The following is a 15,296-nucleotide window of genomic DNA, read 5'->3' on the forward strand; positions in this document are numbered from 1 at the left end:
TGGATAAGAGTATTTTTATTTTCAAAAAGATGCATTGTAAATTATGTGTCATACAAAAAGTGCAGTCTAATGGGAAAAAAATCACAAACATTCTTTAAAAACAGGCACATTTTAACATGCTGATTGAAACACATAAATAAACTCATTGAATCAACACCCTGAAACAATCATGTGTGCAAACAATAGATCTATCCCAAAATACAGTCTACGAAACAAACATTACTTCAAAAATTAGAGGCCACAACAACAAATGCATAATATTGTATCACAAACCACAAGTCAATACGATTTTACCGAAAAAAGAACTAATAAATAAAAGCATACATATATAGTCTATATGTACTTTATACCAATAACAGATGTCCAATATAATTTAAGATAAACTTTAATTACAAGTTTTAACAACACACGTAAAATTGGTTTTATTTGTATACAATTTTCTTTCCAAGTACAAAAAAAATGAATTTGTTCAAATAAGTTCTTAATATTTACATTACAAAACATCATTTTAAATTATTATAGTACATCATATTTCTTAAAAAAGAAGAGAAAAAAAACTTCCATGTGTGTGTGATTTTATACTTTTAGTAAGATGCATGGGTGATGTCTTGTGAGCAATAAAAAAAATCAATGGAACCTGTCAATTCTGACATCTACTGGGACATACAAATGTTATATATGAATAAAAGCGGTGTGGGAAAGTGGGAATTTGTAAATCAGATTTGGCAATGAAACAGATTGCAGATAAATTAGACAGTTTTTACCTTATATGTATTACATTTTAGTAACTTGTGCCTGAAAGAGAATTTTGTGATCCCAAGGCAATAAACTACACGTATAGCAATAAGCATTTGATCACAGCATGTAAACAAAATACATCTAAGTACCAAACACATACACACCCAATAACATGTATCAATAACAACTATATTATGCTATGAAAAGATACATGTATTTATATAAATATTATAGTTCATAACTGGAATATTTCAGATCCGGAGATCAGAGGAATGGTTTGATGTAATGACTATGATATGTAGAAAGTAGTCTTCGTACATGGACAAATTTCATACATAAATTAAATATAAGAATATGAATGTACAGTATGCCTGGTATGAGAGAAATAACTAGAGATGATACAGAGTCACAAGACTCTACCCTCAAATATGCCAAGTATCAAATCGGCACTGAACACAAAAGGAGACTAATAGGACAAGGAGACCCTCGGTCATAACAGAAATCAAAGTACATGATAAAGATAAATCAATAAGGAACATGAACTATTAGATACTGTCAAACATTTACAAACAAATTTTTAATTACATCTTAAATACTCTTCAAAACTTTCCATTTTCAGAAATATATTACATATACAGTAATTAAAAAATCAAAATTAATGTTTTTTTTCCATTTCATTCAAAAACTTGAATAAATAATGGTATGTGTACTTATATTTGCTTTCTTCATATTTTAACGCATTAGCTATATATAATGTGCCAAGTCATGAACACTACTAAGACAGAATTTCACCTAAGTACAATGAGTGTAAGGACAGAGAGCACTTATTAGTACAAGACCTACAAATATGCTAGATTTAAAATACACTCTAATAAGTAGTAACTTTTTTTTTCATTCATAACAAGTGAATGAGTCATAATAGGTGAATAGAGGCAGTACCTTTCAAAAAAAAATAGGTGTCAAATTCAAATTTCCTTGAAATATTAAATCAGAAAAGAAACAAAAACACTCTAAATGAATATGGACAAAAAGAATGAAAAACAACTTGAACAATAATACCGTACATGTAAGTAGATGTATAAAAATATTTCTGAGGAGGAAGTCACGTTTTCCACTCTGTTCGTTATATAGTATCCAGCTTTTTCTTCAGTTTATCAATGCTGTCTACTCCCCGGTCATTTTTTTCCTTCTGTAAAAATATATTTAGCAACTTAAAATTCAGAAATATAAAAACCATACAAAAAAGAATGAAATTCACATTCAATATGCCAATTCATTTAGCCTAGTTCTCTCCCAGCAAAGACAAGGCCCATGGGCCACAATGCTCACCTGACTCATGACCCTGCTGTTCTCAAGAAAAAGATTTTGGGTTTTTCATTCTCCTATTATCATGAAAAATTTTGATCATATATTGCCCCCCCCCCCCCCCCAATGATCATACTATAACTTGATTCCTCATAACATTAAAATGCTTCATTATCAATACAGGCCTTTAAAATCTGCCAGCATCGGTATTTACCCAGCGTAAATCATGATTGCACCAACCAAAATACTCGTTGGAGAAAATTTGATAACACATAAAAAACAGGTCCACACAGCACTTTCTATTTTTGTAAAAGTACCACCTATTTCAAATCTTTTTGAAAGTCCTGATTAATATGACTTTTGACTAACATACCGGTAGTCATATGCTCAAAAAAAAAAAGTTCCTTGAAAGGCTTTCTTGCCTGCATACATGTACATGCATTTAGTAACAACTGATCCCTGACTTAAGCCTTACCCTAACCCAAAGGTCCATAATTTGTTCTTGAGAAGATTTTTTCCTTTTTCCTATGTACTCCAATGTAAAACTATGATCCACCATTGCTGCCTCCACCCTACCCCCAGGGGCCATGATTTGAACTAATTTTAAATCTACACTAGCTCAAGAAGCTTTCACTTAAGTTTCATTTTTTCTGGCCCATTGGTTCTTTAGTGGTAGATTTTTAAATAACCCCATTGCATTTTCTTGATTACCTCCCCTTGGAAGAGGACATGCCCCTTTGAATCCCCATCTCCCAAAGATGTGGAAAGTTTCTGGCGAGTTTGTTTGAAATTAGTCCAGTCTTCCTGGAGAAGAAGATGAAAATGTGACAACGATGACAAGCAATGGACAAATTTTGATTAGAAAAACAACAAACTACAGATAAAAAAATTTGAATGCAGAGGTAACAAAGCTTTTATAGATGATAAAGGACTTTCTGACAATTAAACAAACAATAAAGAAGTTTGTGAATCTTTATTTTTTTTTTTTTTGCTTTCCTATTGAGAAAAATTGAAAAGAAAGTTTTGATAGCCGTTCAAATGTAAACCTAACTACAATTTCTGACTTTCCCATTGACATCATAAAATTATATTAATGAGACATTCATATAATAAAATAAATGGTACATGTTTTGGAGGGTAATAGTTGAATTTGACACCTCTCAGAAAATTGCTGTCCTTCTCCGCTGACATGTCAGTTGACAATGACTTTCTCTGGGGGTGTCAATTTCCACCGTTACCCACAAAAACTTGCACTATTTATATATCATCTCCCTTTCAAAGAGGATGCAACTCTTCATTTGACCAAACTTGAATCCCCTTCACCTACCGTAAGCTTTATTGAAAAATTGTTGTTTGAAATTGGTTCTGGAGTAGTCAAAAAATGTGAAAGTAACAGTTGGGTGACTCGCCCATTTTTCTCCCCCAGAAAAACTCGCTCAAGCCTTTGGCAAACGTGAGCTTAAAAGTTACTTCCAAGAACAAGCGTGTATTTTAAGTTAGCAGGTCCTACCTGCGCCAGTACCAAAACTTCAACCTTTATATTGTACCCATTGCCAATACCTGTCCATTTCCAGCAATTTCCTCATCATCTTCGTCTTCATAGTCGGCTGCGGGATCCTGTCAATCACAAACACAGGTCATCAGGTCAGTACACATCTAAATCTAAACACTACTACTCACTTATTTCTGTCAGTGTTTTAGCAAATTATCATTGTATTAATGACATATTTTTATAATTTTGAGCAACTTCACACTGAACTAATGACATACTTTTTATATTTTCTGTAATTATTTTTTTTTAAAATTACTGTTTCCTGTTAAAAATAAATACAATATTTTGCCATTTTTAAAATCACATCAAACACTTTAATATTTATAAACTGGCAACTGACACCAAGTGAACTTAAAAAATATTGTTATTTAACATAAACATACTATAATGTGGGTCAACAGCATAAAAAGTATTAATACCGTAAACCTTGTGACATGCATAATACTAAAAACAAATATAATCCAGAAGTCTCTGATGAGACTGTAGCTCTACTGGTCTGTACGTATAACAAAGGAAAAGTAGCACTTGGATTTGAAATTTTGCAACATGCAGCAATAAATAGAATTATGTATCTTAGTGTGTAGTCTACTTGTGTGCCAAATTATATTAAAATCAAACAAGAACTGTAGGAGGAGTAGCATTTTGAAAGTATTTCACAGAAATTTCTATTTTAAGTAACCATGGCAACACCATTCACTGAAATCAAAAACCGATATACACTATTATGTAACATAGTGTAGTCTAACTGTGTGCCAATTAGATTGAAATCAGATGAAAAATGTAGCAGGAGTAATGTTTTAAAGGAATTTTACAGAAATTTCTATATTTAATAACCATGGCAACACTGTTCATCAAAATCAAAAACCGATGCATTAAATTATGTATCTTAGTGCAGTCTACTTGTGTGCCAAGTTATTTTGAAATCAGACCAAAACTGTAGGAGGAGTAGCGTTTTAAAGGAATTTCACGGAAATTTCTATTTTTAGTAACCATGGCAACACCGTTCATCAAAATCAGAAACTGATGCACTAAATTATGTATCTTAGTGTAGTTTACTTTTGTGCCAAGTTATATTGAAATCAGACCAAAACTGTAGGAGAAGTGGTGTTTTGAAAAATTGTTTACAGACAAGCAGCTAGACGGACGGACGCCGGACACCTTACTATCGCATAAGCTCTTCTGGTCTCTGACAAGTAGAGCAAAAAACCACGTCCATAGAAAATGAACTGGTCTGCATGCCCAGTCACAGCCACCATAAAATCCATGCACCGCATGCTGTTGAAAAAGCTATGTACCGGTAATTCCTCCTCTGGCAGAAAACTAAATCAATATTACTTGTCATTATCTTTCTTTTATATGAATTCTCTTAAACTGCTCGAGATGTTTCAAAAATAAGTAAATGACTTTTCTGCCGAAATCAATGCTCTTTCTATGAGTGAATTGGCATTAGAATCAATTCTTATATCCTATAGATAAGATGTCCTTGCTATTAGTGAATACTTGCTACTTTGACATGGTAACACAATTTATCCTGCAGGATACTGTAGCTATCAGAAAGGACACTTTTTTCAGCACAGTGGATACATGTACATCATTAAAGGAGATTTACAGATACTTGATATGCCTGTATATGTCTGTACCTGGTTCGTTTTTTTCTGTTTTTCACCAGCTTTGTTTGGGTTCTGTAGCTTAGTGTTAGGATTTTTTTCACTGGCTTTGTCATCAATGTATTCATCCTCTTCCCCAATATCATACTTTTTGTCATCTGATTTCCCATATTCTGTTTTAGCTGAATCTAATTTTTTAGCATCAAGTCTTTTGTTTTTCTGCTGCATTTCTACTATATTTTCACCACCTTTCATTAATCTAACTTTCGAAGAAGGAAGAACCTTTAGGATACCATCACCAACTATTGAATTATTTCTTGAATTATACATAATCAGACCTGGTGCTGGTAGCTGTGCACCTTGGGTTTTAGCCACATCTGAAAAACACAACAGATATATCTATAGTCTATGCATGTATATATTTGCATAAGAACATATGTAAGTTATAAACCTACTAATAAAATCATTTTCCATCTATATTTCAATTATATGTACTTTACAATTAGATACAATTTTTCCCCACCTCATATCAATGGAAGATGTTAAGTGATATATACCGAGTGGTTTGTTGGATTACCTTTTCTTGTGGCAGTATTATTCTGACTCTGTGCTCTGCCTTCACCAGATAAAGACTCTTTAGGCCTAAGGGTTGTGTTCCCCTTCAAAGTATCCATGTTTTTATTGATTTTCTGTGAAGCAGTCTGATTTACAGATTTTCTAGATCCATCTCCAAACTTAACATTCATTATAGAGCCAGTTGCAGGCTTTCTTGGTTTCTTCGTAGATGTTTGTTTTCTACTTGGCTGAGTTGTGGGTGATATATCTTGCAGTCCTCCTACTTGTGGTTGCTTATTTAGCTGTGATGCTCCAGACTGTAGAATTTGTTGTTGTTGTTGTTGGCCACTTTGAGATTGTCCAGCCTCTCTACCTTGTCTACAAACAACGAGCAAGACTGACTATAACTATCACAATATCTGTACTCCAAAAGCCTTGTTATTTTACCAAAAACTTATTTACAGTCAAACCTCGTTATCTCAAACTTCATGGGACCAAGAAAATACTTTGACTCAGAGATATTCGAGGATTCAAGATATCCAGGGTAAAATATTTCAGAAATAAGTGCTTGCGACTTCAAAATCACTTTGACATCTCCATGGTATTTGAGATACATGTACTTAAGTTCAACTGTGTTTTAAATCAGTTAAATCCTGCCTCTGTGATTTCCCTCCTAACCTTATACCACAACATTCAAATAAGATTGATACATGCTTCTTACTCAACAAGAAATGAAGTTACAGTCACCAATTTGTCCAAGTATATATTGCATCAGTACATTTTGTTTTTCTGAATTAATTAATCAAATGATATCTGATTACAGGCTATTTATATTCATTGCCTTACAAAGAACCAATTTTATCCTTAAACTCCATAATATCCACTCCACTTTGACTCAGTCCCTGCAATGCTTGGTAATAGCCCAATTTTTCCATCTGGGCAAACAACTCTTTCCTTTTTTCTGTGCAAACTCTGAAACACATAAGTAATTATAAATATCTATATATAAATAACCCTCATATAAGTGCAACCATATACATGTACCATAAACAACGAACGATTGTTCAATTATTATTAATTTTACAATTTTCTCAAGTGATCAGTTTGTTAGCACCATGATTAATCATGGATTAATCAGTGCAGATAAATTAATTAAATCATTGATGGATTAAAATTTTAAGATCAAGTGCCCGATCTACATGATGTACCATAATGACACACAAGAAAAGGGGAGTAACTTCTAATTACATTTTTGTGGTCTATTTTGACTTAACTTGAATCAAGTATCACTATTTTTTACTCTTATATACTTTAATTTAATTTTTATGCATAATTCATTAATAAGTAAATGATTAAAATTCATTGTTTACTTCTTAAATTTATAAGCATTTCTGACAATGTGTTTTCTCTCTCATAAATGTCTTGGATATACATTGTAATCAAACTCTGGAATATGATAACAACAGTACAAATATAACAATAACAGAGGACTTACAATGACGTCACCCCTGTACTTACAAACTACAATCTTGTTTCTGCTCTGTGACAGTGGAGGACTTTTGACTTTCATACTTCTGTACTTTATCTATAGACATAAAACTCATAATCAGCATCACAGTGTATAAGTTATAGATATAAACTGATAATCAGCATCACAGTGTATCAGTTATAGATATAAACTGATAATCAGCATCACAGTGTATCAGTTATAGATATAAACTGATAATCAGCATCACAGTGTATCAGTTATAAACATAAAACTGATAATCAGCATCACAGTGTATAAGTTATAGACATAAAACTGATAATCAGCATCACAGTGGACAAGTTATAGATATAAACTGATAATCAGCATCACAGTGTATCAGTTATAGATATAAACTGACAATCAGCATCACAGTGTATAAGTTATAGATATAAACTGATAATCAGCATCACAGTGTATCAGTTATATATAAACTGATTATCAGCATCACAGTTTATAAGTTATAGACATAAAACTGATAATCAGCATTACAGTGTATAAGTTATAGATATAAACTGATAATCAGCATTACAGTGTATAAGTTGGGAAGTTTTCTGGCTTCTGCTTGATTCAATTTAGTAGCGTCTGGGAAGTATTGTTACGATAGTTTTGAAAACAGTTAGAAAACAAGGATAACATAAAACATGAAAACAAAAAAAAAATTAAGGAAGTCAATCAAATTCAAATTATATGTTCCGAATCAGGTACCCCTTCTCAAACATCTAACAACATCCTTCTAGGGTCACGCCAGAGCAACCTTTCGATTAGCCAATTATATCACTTCTGCCAAAGTCTTGGCTTGTAGTTCAGATGCATTTCTTTTTCTATACATTCAAATTATAACACAATTAAATCAAATCAATTTATGACAGACTGTTGTCAGACATTTATCAGAAATGTTAAGAGGTAACTATTTTTCCAATCGTATATAGATGTTTGATCCTGATTCCCCAACATTTTCATGTTTATTCAAAATTGAAAGATCGCACTGATGGGACCCTGTACGGGATGTTGTTGGATGTTTGAGAAGCAGTAGCAGATTCGAAATATCCAATTTTTTAGATTGGGAGGAAGTTTACTAATTTTTAATCTCACAACAATACTTTCTATTTCCACCATGGAAGAGTTATAGTTCTTAGTGTGCTCTTTTGTGAAAAAGATGGGAAATGTACAAAATCTCGTGGGATTTCTGGGACAATTGTAATAACAAGTAAACAGTATTTTAACTTGAATGTCTATGAAAAATGCCTAACAAACATGCAAATGAGACACTTTATTCTTGTAGACTTTACATGTATCAGAAGTAGAGTTGACAACAATATCAATTTATATCTATTACAGGAAGTTGCTGACAATATTGATGGTCCATCTCCAAATACAATGTACATGTACGTGTCTCGGAAACATCATAACCTTTATCAATCAGCGATTTTTTTCAACTCATTAGGATCTGGTACCGGTTCAATTGGGAAAAATAGCATAGAAGTAGAACAAAGGAGAATTTTCTGTCATTCAAACAAATGAAAGTTAACGTATTTTGCATTTATTCCAACCTCATTACTTATTACTCCATGATTTAAAGAATAAACAAGAAGTATTTATTGTTTTTCATATCAATGTCCCTTGTTTTCGCATTTTCATGCTTTCAATTTGTCAAAAATGTATGACACTACACTGTCTATACCACAGGTCCTGCCATATTCGACTCTCTACTTTCAATTTTAGCGGAAGTGAAACAATTAGTCCACTTGTACAATGTAATACAATGTCATCGTAGTCTGTTGCTTGGCAGTTGAATTGGGAATTTTTAGTCTCAAAATTGGGAAAAATTAACGTTTTTTGGCATTGGGAATGGTACCATTTATCGGTACCAGTTATATAAGGGAAAAAAACGCTGTCAATGGATGATAAATTCAGGACTTTCATACTCTCCCACATGTCTATCTAATTAGTTCTTCTATTCTTTAAAATGTTAAAGGGAATGACAAATACATTTAATTAACATTCAAAATCGGGTTGAGATAGGCATGTTTTGTATTCTCTGCTATTTCATGCTGGTCCCAATTAGACAACCAAATGCACCTCTAATTTGAAGAGGTATTGCAGATACAATGAATTACATAAAACTGTCTAAGCCATAAATTGATAATAATAAAAATATAACTTGATTCTCATCCCAACCCTCCCCGCTTTTTATCTATACCATAATTTTTTAATTTATGTTTTTACAAACAATAGAATCCTGAAATTTCAACAGAGTCTATGTCTTGATGCAAATAATGATCAGTATATTCAACTCACCTTTTAAATACCACGAATGTCATCATAATTTTGACTTGGTAAGATGGTGTTTGCAGCAATATGTATTAAACAAAGATTGGTGAGAGTGAATAATACAAGATACTAGAAATTCATTTAAGTGGAACTCTGCAATTACTTTTATTTGGGCATAATAAATCTGCAACAAATGATGACGTCAACAAAACATCTGTACAATGAATGAAATAAAACATATCAAACCCCATCTGCCGAAATTTTTCAAAAAATTTGGATGAGAATCTAGTAATTTTTTTTATTACAGCCTTTCCCTTACCTTTGTATGTTGCTAGTTCTTGCTGAATGCCACTCATATTGTCTTCATTTTGTTTCTTTTGACAAAAAAAAAAGCAACAATACATAAAATGTTTTTGAAAAAAATTCACAAAATTAATATAAGATTCAATCTGCATTATGTTGTTCACAGGGGATTGCTTCAGGTAGGTAAGAATTATATCATATACTAAGTAACAACTAAAATAACACTTTATTTCATGCTGTATTAGTTGTGGAATGACTTTTCTTTACCGCTCACAAGAAAATGTACTAAAATATAATGTCACTGTAGGCGACCTCAATAAATATGAGATCGCTCGAGTGTTCAAAAAAAAAAAAAAAAAATAAATAAATAAATAAAAAGTATGAGGTATTGCCTTTTTGACCCCAAATTCCACTGTTAATAGTTAAGTTTAAGACATTGTTTTTAAACGAAGTTTTCAACCTCATATATGAAAAAAATTAATAAATATTGTTTATTCAGTAAAAAATCACCAAAAAAAATTTTCAATGAAGAATGTGCGGCACATGCCAAGAGCATGTTTTTTTCCATACTTAGCCATATTTTCATGTACCAGTAAACAAACCAAGGAGATGGTGTTGAAGCTGAATCAACATCTTGCAAAAATTACAGATGCAATTGAATTTCTTAATTAATCTTAAACATGTTAAAGCTAAATATGGCGTATCTGAGCTTGAAAATAATAATACGAGATTGAGTGTAAATATACGATATATATTATTTGTAATACATTCAAATTAAAATTTTCACACATTTTGAGCTTGAATAACCTCACGTTTCTATAGTTAAATTGACTTTAAATTTGTCTGTTATTTAAATGTGGAGTCGATAAATAAATCGGTTATTGTTTTAAATTTTTATTAGCGAGTGCAGCGAGCTCAATAGACTAACATGTAAAAACAGAGAAAATTCGGAATGAAATCTGTGCACACATCAGGCAAATTTTCTGGTGCAACATTCCCAGAATTCCTTCACTACCAGGGTTCCATGCGAAATTCTTACAATGCATACAAAAGACCAAGGATATCATTCATTACTGAGAAATATGTTTACTTTTCTTTGCAGAGAGCTTAAAAGAAACAAAAAATAATTACATCTACTCTACAGCATATTTCATTATTAATTTGCACAAGATCTTTAGTCTCGTTCAACCAGATGCTCGGCTGTCTCCGTAAATTACATCATGTGACGTCACAGTCTAGACTGTGTCTTGTGCTGTTTGACATTTGAAGAGGCGGATCAACATTACAAGTGTAAGCTGCTATAGCTTTTTGATGGTACAACTGCGCTCGCCCCAACGGTCACACCATAAAACATATTATCTTTGGAACGCAATTGATTTAAGGACCCTCTCTACACTAAACGAAAATGTTTTTTGGACATTGGGAAAATTATATTGTATAAAGGTGTAAATATTCAGTTTATTAATATCAATTTCAAAATAGGGTGCCTGGCTTTTACCCCCAGGAAAAATGTTGAAAGTCAGCAAAGTTTTGATGAACAGAAATCACTGTTGTTTACCTAAGTGGGGAAAAAGCATGCAAATGAGTTGTTAAATTAATTTATCTTGGAGTATCAAAATGTTAAGAATGCTTGAATTGATTAGAAATTGATTGATAAACTGTAGATTTCAATTTATTTTATTTTAGATCTAAGGGCAGATTACTCAATTTACATAAAAATACCACAGAATCAGAACTCTTTAGTGTGCAGTGTATAGAGGGTTCTTAAAATGTGTAATTTACAGGAAAGTCCTATCTTTATATAAAGTAATAAAACAAATAGAAAGATTTTTTTTAATTTTGGATACCTGAACTTATCATAAAATATGCCACATATGACTTTAAACATGTTAAAGAACAAGACACTAACCTTAATCTCTCAGATGGTATGCAAGGACTAACCCAAATCTCCCATGCGGATGCTAAACTAACCCTTATCAGCAGTGTTCGAAATTCAGAATTATTTTCTATGGGTCCAAAGGACCCACAGATAAAGGGAATACATGAGTCCTTTCAGGGCAGCGTAGGCCAAAAAATAATACCATTAAAATTTTGGGAAAATAAACTTTTACGTATCGATGTTCTTGGTAAGATTATCACTTCATATGAAATATGCCAATTTAATAAAGGGTATCTACAATTCGCAAGTATTAACGATTTGAAATGGTAAGATATTAATCTTCACACTGTCTTACTTGGTCATATATAACATTTAATGAGTTTAATGTGTTTATATTACTGTAAACATACTTTTCCTTGGAATTATAATTTCTGTTTTAAAATCCGTGGGTAAAAAATTACGCAGGTTTCATAGATTGCCACAATATGTTGATAAAATGTAACCGCATACATATAACGTAACTTTATTCCATACAGAAAAAAAATTCAAATCTTCAGTATTTATTTAAAATACACATGAAAAGAAGAATTTATACGATCTTGATAAAAATAACAAGTTTTACCCATCATAAGTCCAATTGGGTTTAAAGACGCTCATTGGTTAATTTGTTTAATATATCCAATTAAGGATACACCAAAGGTTTCCAAATGCCGGAATTTAATTTGCATGTAATTCCTTCATTATCAAAGATAACATAATAAAAGTATATATCATTTGAAAGCTTGTTAAATTTACTATTTAATTATCCTAATTTAAACTTTAATTAGTAACTTATTTAAAAATTATTTAAATATTAATGTAAATTTTAGTGCATAAATATTTTATAAATCAACTTTTTTGTATTTAACCCCTCAAAGTGCTAATTTTGCCTCAAGGTAGATTAAAGATTAAACTTAAAAACTGTATCTCAGATTTTTGATAAATCTTCTAATTCAAAAGTTACAGCCATTTGTCCTTCAATGTTAACAATTTATTAGCCTAATTTAACATTTCCCTCAATAATTCCAAAACTAAGCTAGATATCAAAAATCTGAGATACGGTTTTGTGAACATACATTTGAGAAGTAACCCATCCAATTTTCAGAGAAATTGGTCAATAAATAAGGGAGCCGAATCCTTTGAAATAATACCACAAACTGTCTGATCTTACTTTACAGTAGAGGGCAAAAACCCATTACACAACAAAATCTGCCAAAGCTAGGAATATATGACACCTTGGAGATTCAGCTTTGGATGCCTGTCACTTAGCCATATTTTCCATGCATATTCACAAGAATGGGAGGTTCTTTTCTGTATTTAGATGCTTTTAATTAAGTAAAATAGGTTCAATTCTGAATCAGTAAGATTTCCCGGCAAAATGGCAAGAGCTAAGCTCCACCTCCTATTTTATGGTCATTAGTGATCTGTTAGATCTTCTTCTCTAAATCTAGAGTCCCTGTAGTTTAATTACTGATAACCTCTGTGTGGCTAGTGAAGAATTCCCCAAGTGGTCACAGTGATTTATTGCGTCTTTCATGAGCAGGCAGTCACAGATCAAATCAGAAGCTCCAATAACGGAACATTCACATGTGGTAGTGTTTATGTTTCATTATTCTTAAATAATTAGAAAACCATTTCATAATTACCAAAAATTTTACATGCATTATAAAGCAGTGATTAACTTCTTTTTCTTAGCCAAAAATCTCAAAATTGTTGAAAATCTTGAAAAAAGCCTTTGGTGTATCCTTAAACATGTTAAAATGCAGGAAAGATATAAAAGTTAATGTAAATACATAAAACAATATACCTTAACTTCAATCGCAACTTCTTAACCTTTTCAACAAGCGGTAAAGAAAAACAACGGTGTATTTTTCCAAGCTCACCAGAAAGGTCTGAGAAGATTGACGTTAACTTATTTCCCGGCAAACATCATCGGCCCAAAATTATTTCAAGGACCCATTTAGTCATACTATTCGTGAGTCCTTCAGTTTGTATGTCGGCGCAGGACCGACGGGCCGACGCTAATTTCGAACACTGCTTATCAGTCAAGTAATGTGTGAGGACTAACCCTAATCTTTCAGCCTATTTTCAGGTGGGTGCAAGACAAACCCTAATAAGTTGATTAGTGTGCAGGACTAACCCTCAACCAGTTGACATAAATCTTGTGTCATAGTACAATGAGTGCAAGGATCCTACGAATTTGGGGTCTGGTAAAGTAAAGTCTACCCTTAGCTGTTTAGTATATGAATTATTCTACAGAAAAAAAAAAAAAAAATACAAGCCACTGTGCCCTGTGGCAAGTCATATTTATTTCACAAATGAAGACACCATCTGAAATGCACTCTCTGCACTTTGAAAAAAAATGTAATTGCACAATACAAAATTACACTTACTCATAATAAATAGCATTGTATGCGTTAAATATTGTGATATACTGACCAGTTTAGCTGTGCATGCGTCCTTTGAGGCGCCTAATTCACCGAGGTCTGTTTTCAGTTTCGTCAACTCTTGTTCTTTCGAGTTAATATTCTTCTCAAAATCTCTGATTCTGAGCATAGCATTCTCATTCTTTCTCTCTGAATTAATTTTTTTGGATGAGAGAATCCGTATCTGGTCCTGTAGGTCTGCCACCTCAGCTGAAAGCGAGGCATTACTGGATGACAGGTTCCAGTAATTTGCCCCCAGGATAACCAGTGCAACAACGAGGCCCGTTATCAGAAATGGGGGTGATCTCGACTGTGGCCTCATGGTCCCTCTACCGTTTGCTGCCATAAGTGTTTAGAGCGTGTATTCCGTAAACACGACGGTAGGTTGATGTTTTTCTTGTTGCGACGTGTTGCGGAAGTCGGCCACCTAGGAATTACTGCGTACCCGGAATATCAATGGGTATCTGGTTAACTTGTACGTGGAATCATTCGCTTTACTTCATTAAAGCATAGGCACTCCCCAGCTTAATTGTTAAAAAATATAGATCTACTATGCTATAAACATTAAAGTTCTAAACTTGTATCTTCTGTGTGAATATATATTGAGTTAAGAGTTTTTTGTGGACTGGCATACCAAAAACTATATGACCCCGAAAGAAAAAAATTCTTTTTTCAATATTTTTCTAAGATAATTCAATGGAGCTAGTTCTTCAAAGAATTCTATATTAAGTTTGGCGATTTTTTTTTTTTTTTGGCAGTTCTTCACTTTCCAGCACTCTCGGAGGTTCAGTGCCCGTAGGCAGCATCAATATATTATCAAAAGAGTCGCACCCAAACTCCATGACCCCAGTGACCCAGGTGCAATGAATTTCATAATATTTTGGAGGCTGCCATTGCTGATCATAATCATGCACTAAACTAATTATTACTTTGCTAAATACCCTGAAGTAGAGAAGTTATTCACATAATTTATGCATTTTTACTACATGATCAATACAGCGCCCCATCCCTATAGTAACCTTGGGGCCATGAATTTTACAATCTTGAAAGATCGAGTCACCGGCCCTACCAATTGCATTGTCATGAGTATATT

General features: G+C 32.6%; 1 protein-coding gene across 2 annotated transcripts; it reads right to left on the minus strand.

Moving 5' to 3' along the window:
• On the minus strand, positions 1-14,631 carry LOC133181759 (protein GOLM2-like). 2 transcript variants are annotated; one of them, XM_061316345.1, is made up of 9 exons: positions 14,217-14,631; positions 9,876-9,930; positions 7,276-7,342; positions 6,604-6,729; positions 5,780-6,135; positions 5,236-5,579; positions 4,891-4,915; positions 3,604-3,660; positions 1-1,927 (listed from the first exon to the last, which is right to left on the minus strand). In XM_061316345.1, exons 1-8 carry the CDS (start codon positions 14,547-14,549, stop codon positions 3,641-3,643), a joined length of 1,326 nt encoding a protein of 441 aa, XP_061172329.1. In that variant the 5' UTR covers positions 14,550-14,631; the 3' UTR covers positions 1-1,927; positions 3,604-3,640. The 2 variants fall into 2 exon arrangements, with proteins under 2 accessions (XP_061172329.1, XP_061172328.1); XM_061316344.1 differs by lacking the exon at positions 4,891-4,915.
• Between the last annotated feature and the right edge of the window lie 665 nt (positions 14,632-15,296).

This window comes from Saccostrea echinata, unplaced genomic scaffold (assembly GCF_033153115.1).
Source record: "Saccostrea echinata isolate AGI-Se365-2 ecotype Australia unplaced genomic scaffold, CSIRO_AGI_Sech_v1 ptg000009l, whole genome shotgun sequence".
In the NCBI taxonomy this organism is placed as follows: Eukaryota; Metazoa; Mollusca; class Bivalvia; order Ostreida; family Ostreidae; genus Saccostrea; species Saccostrea echinata.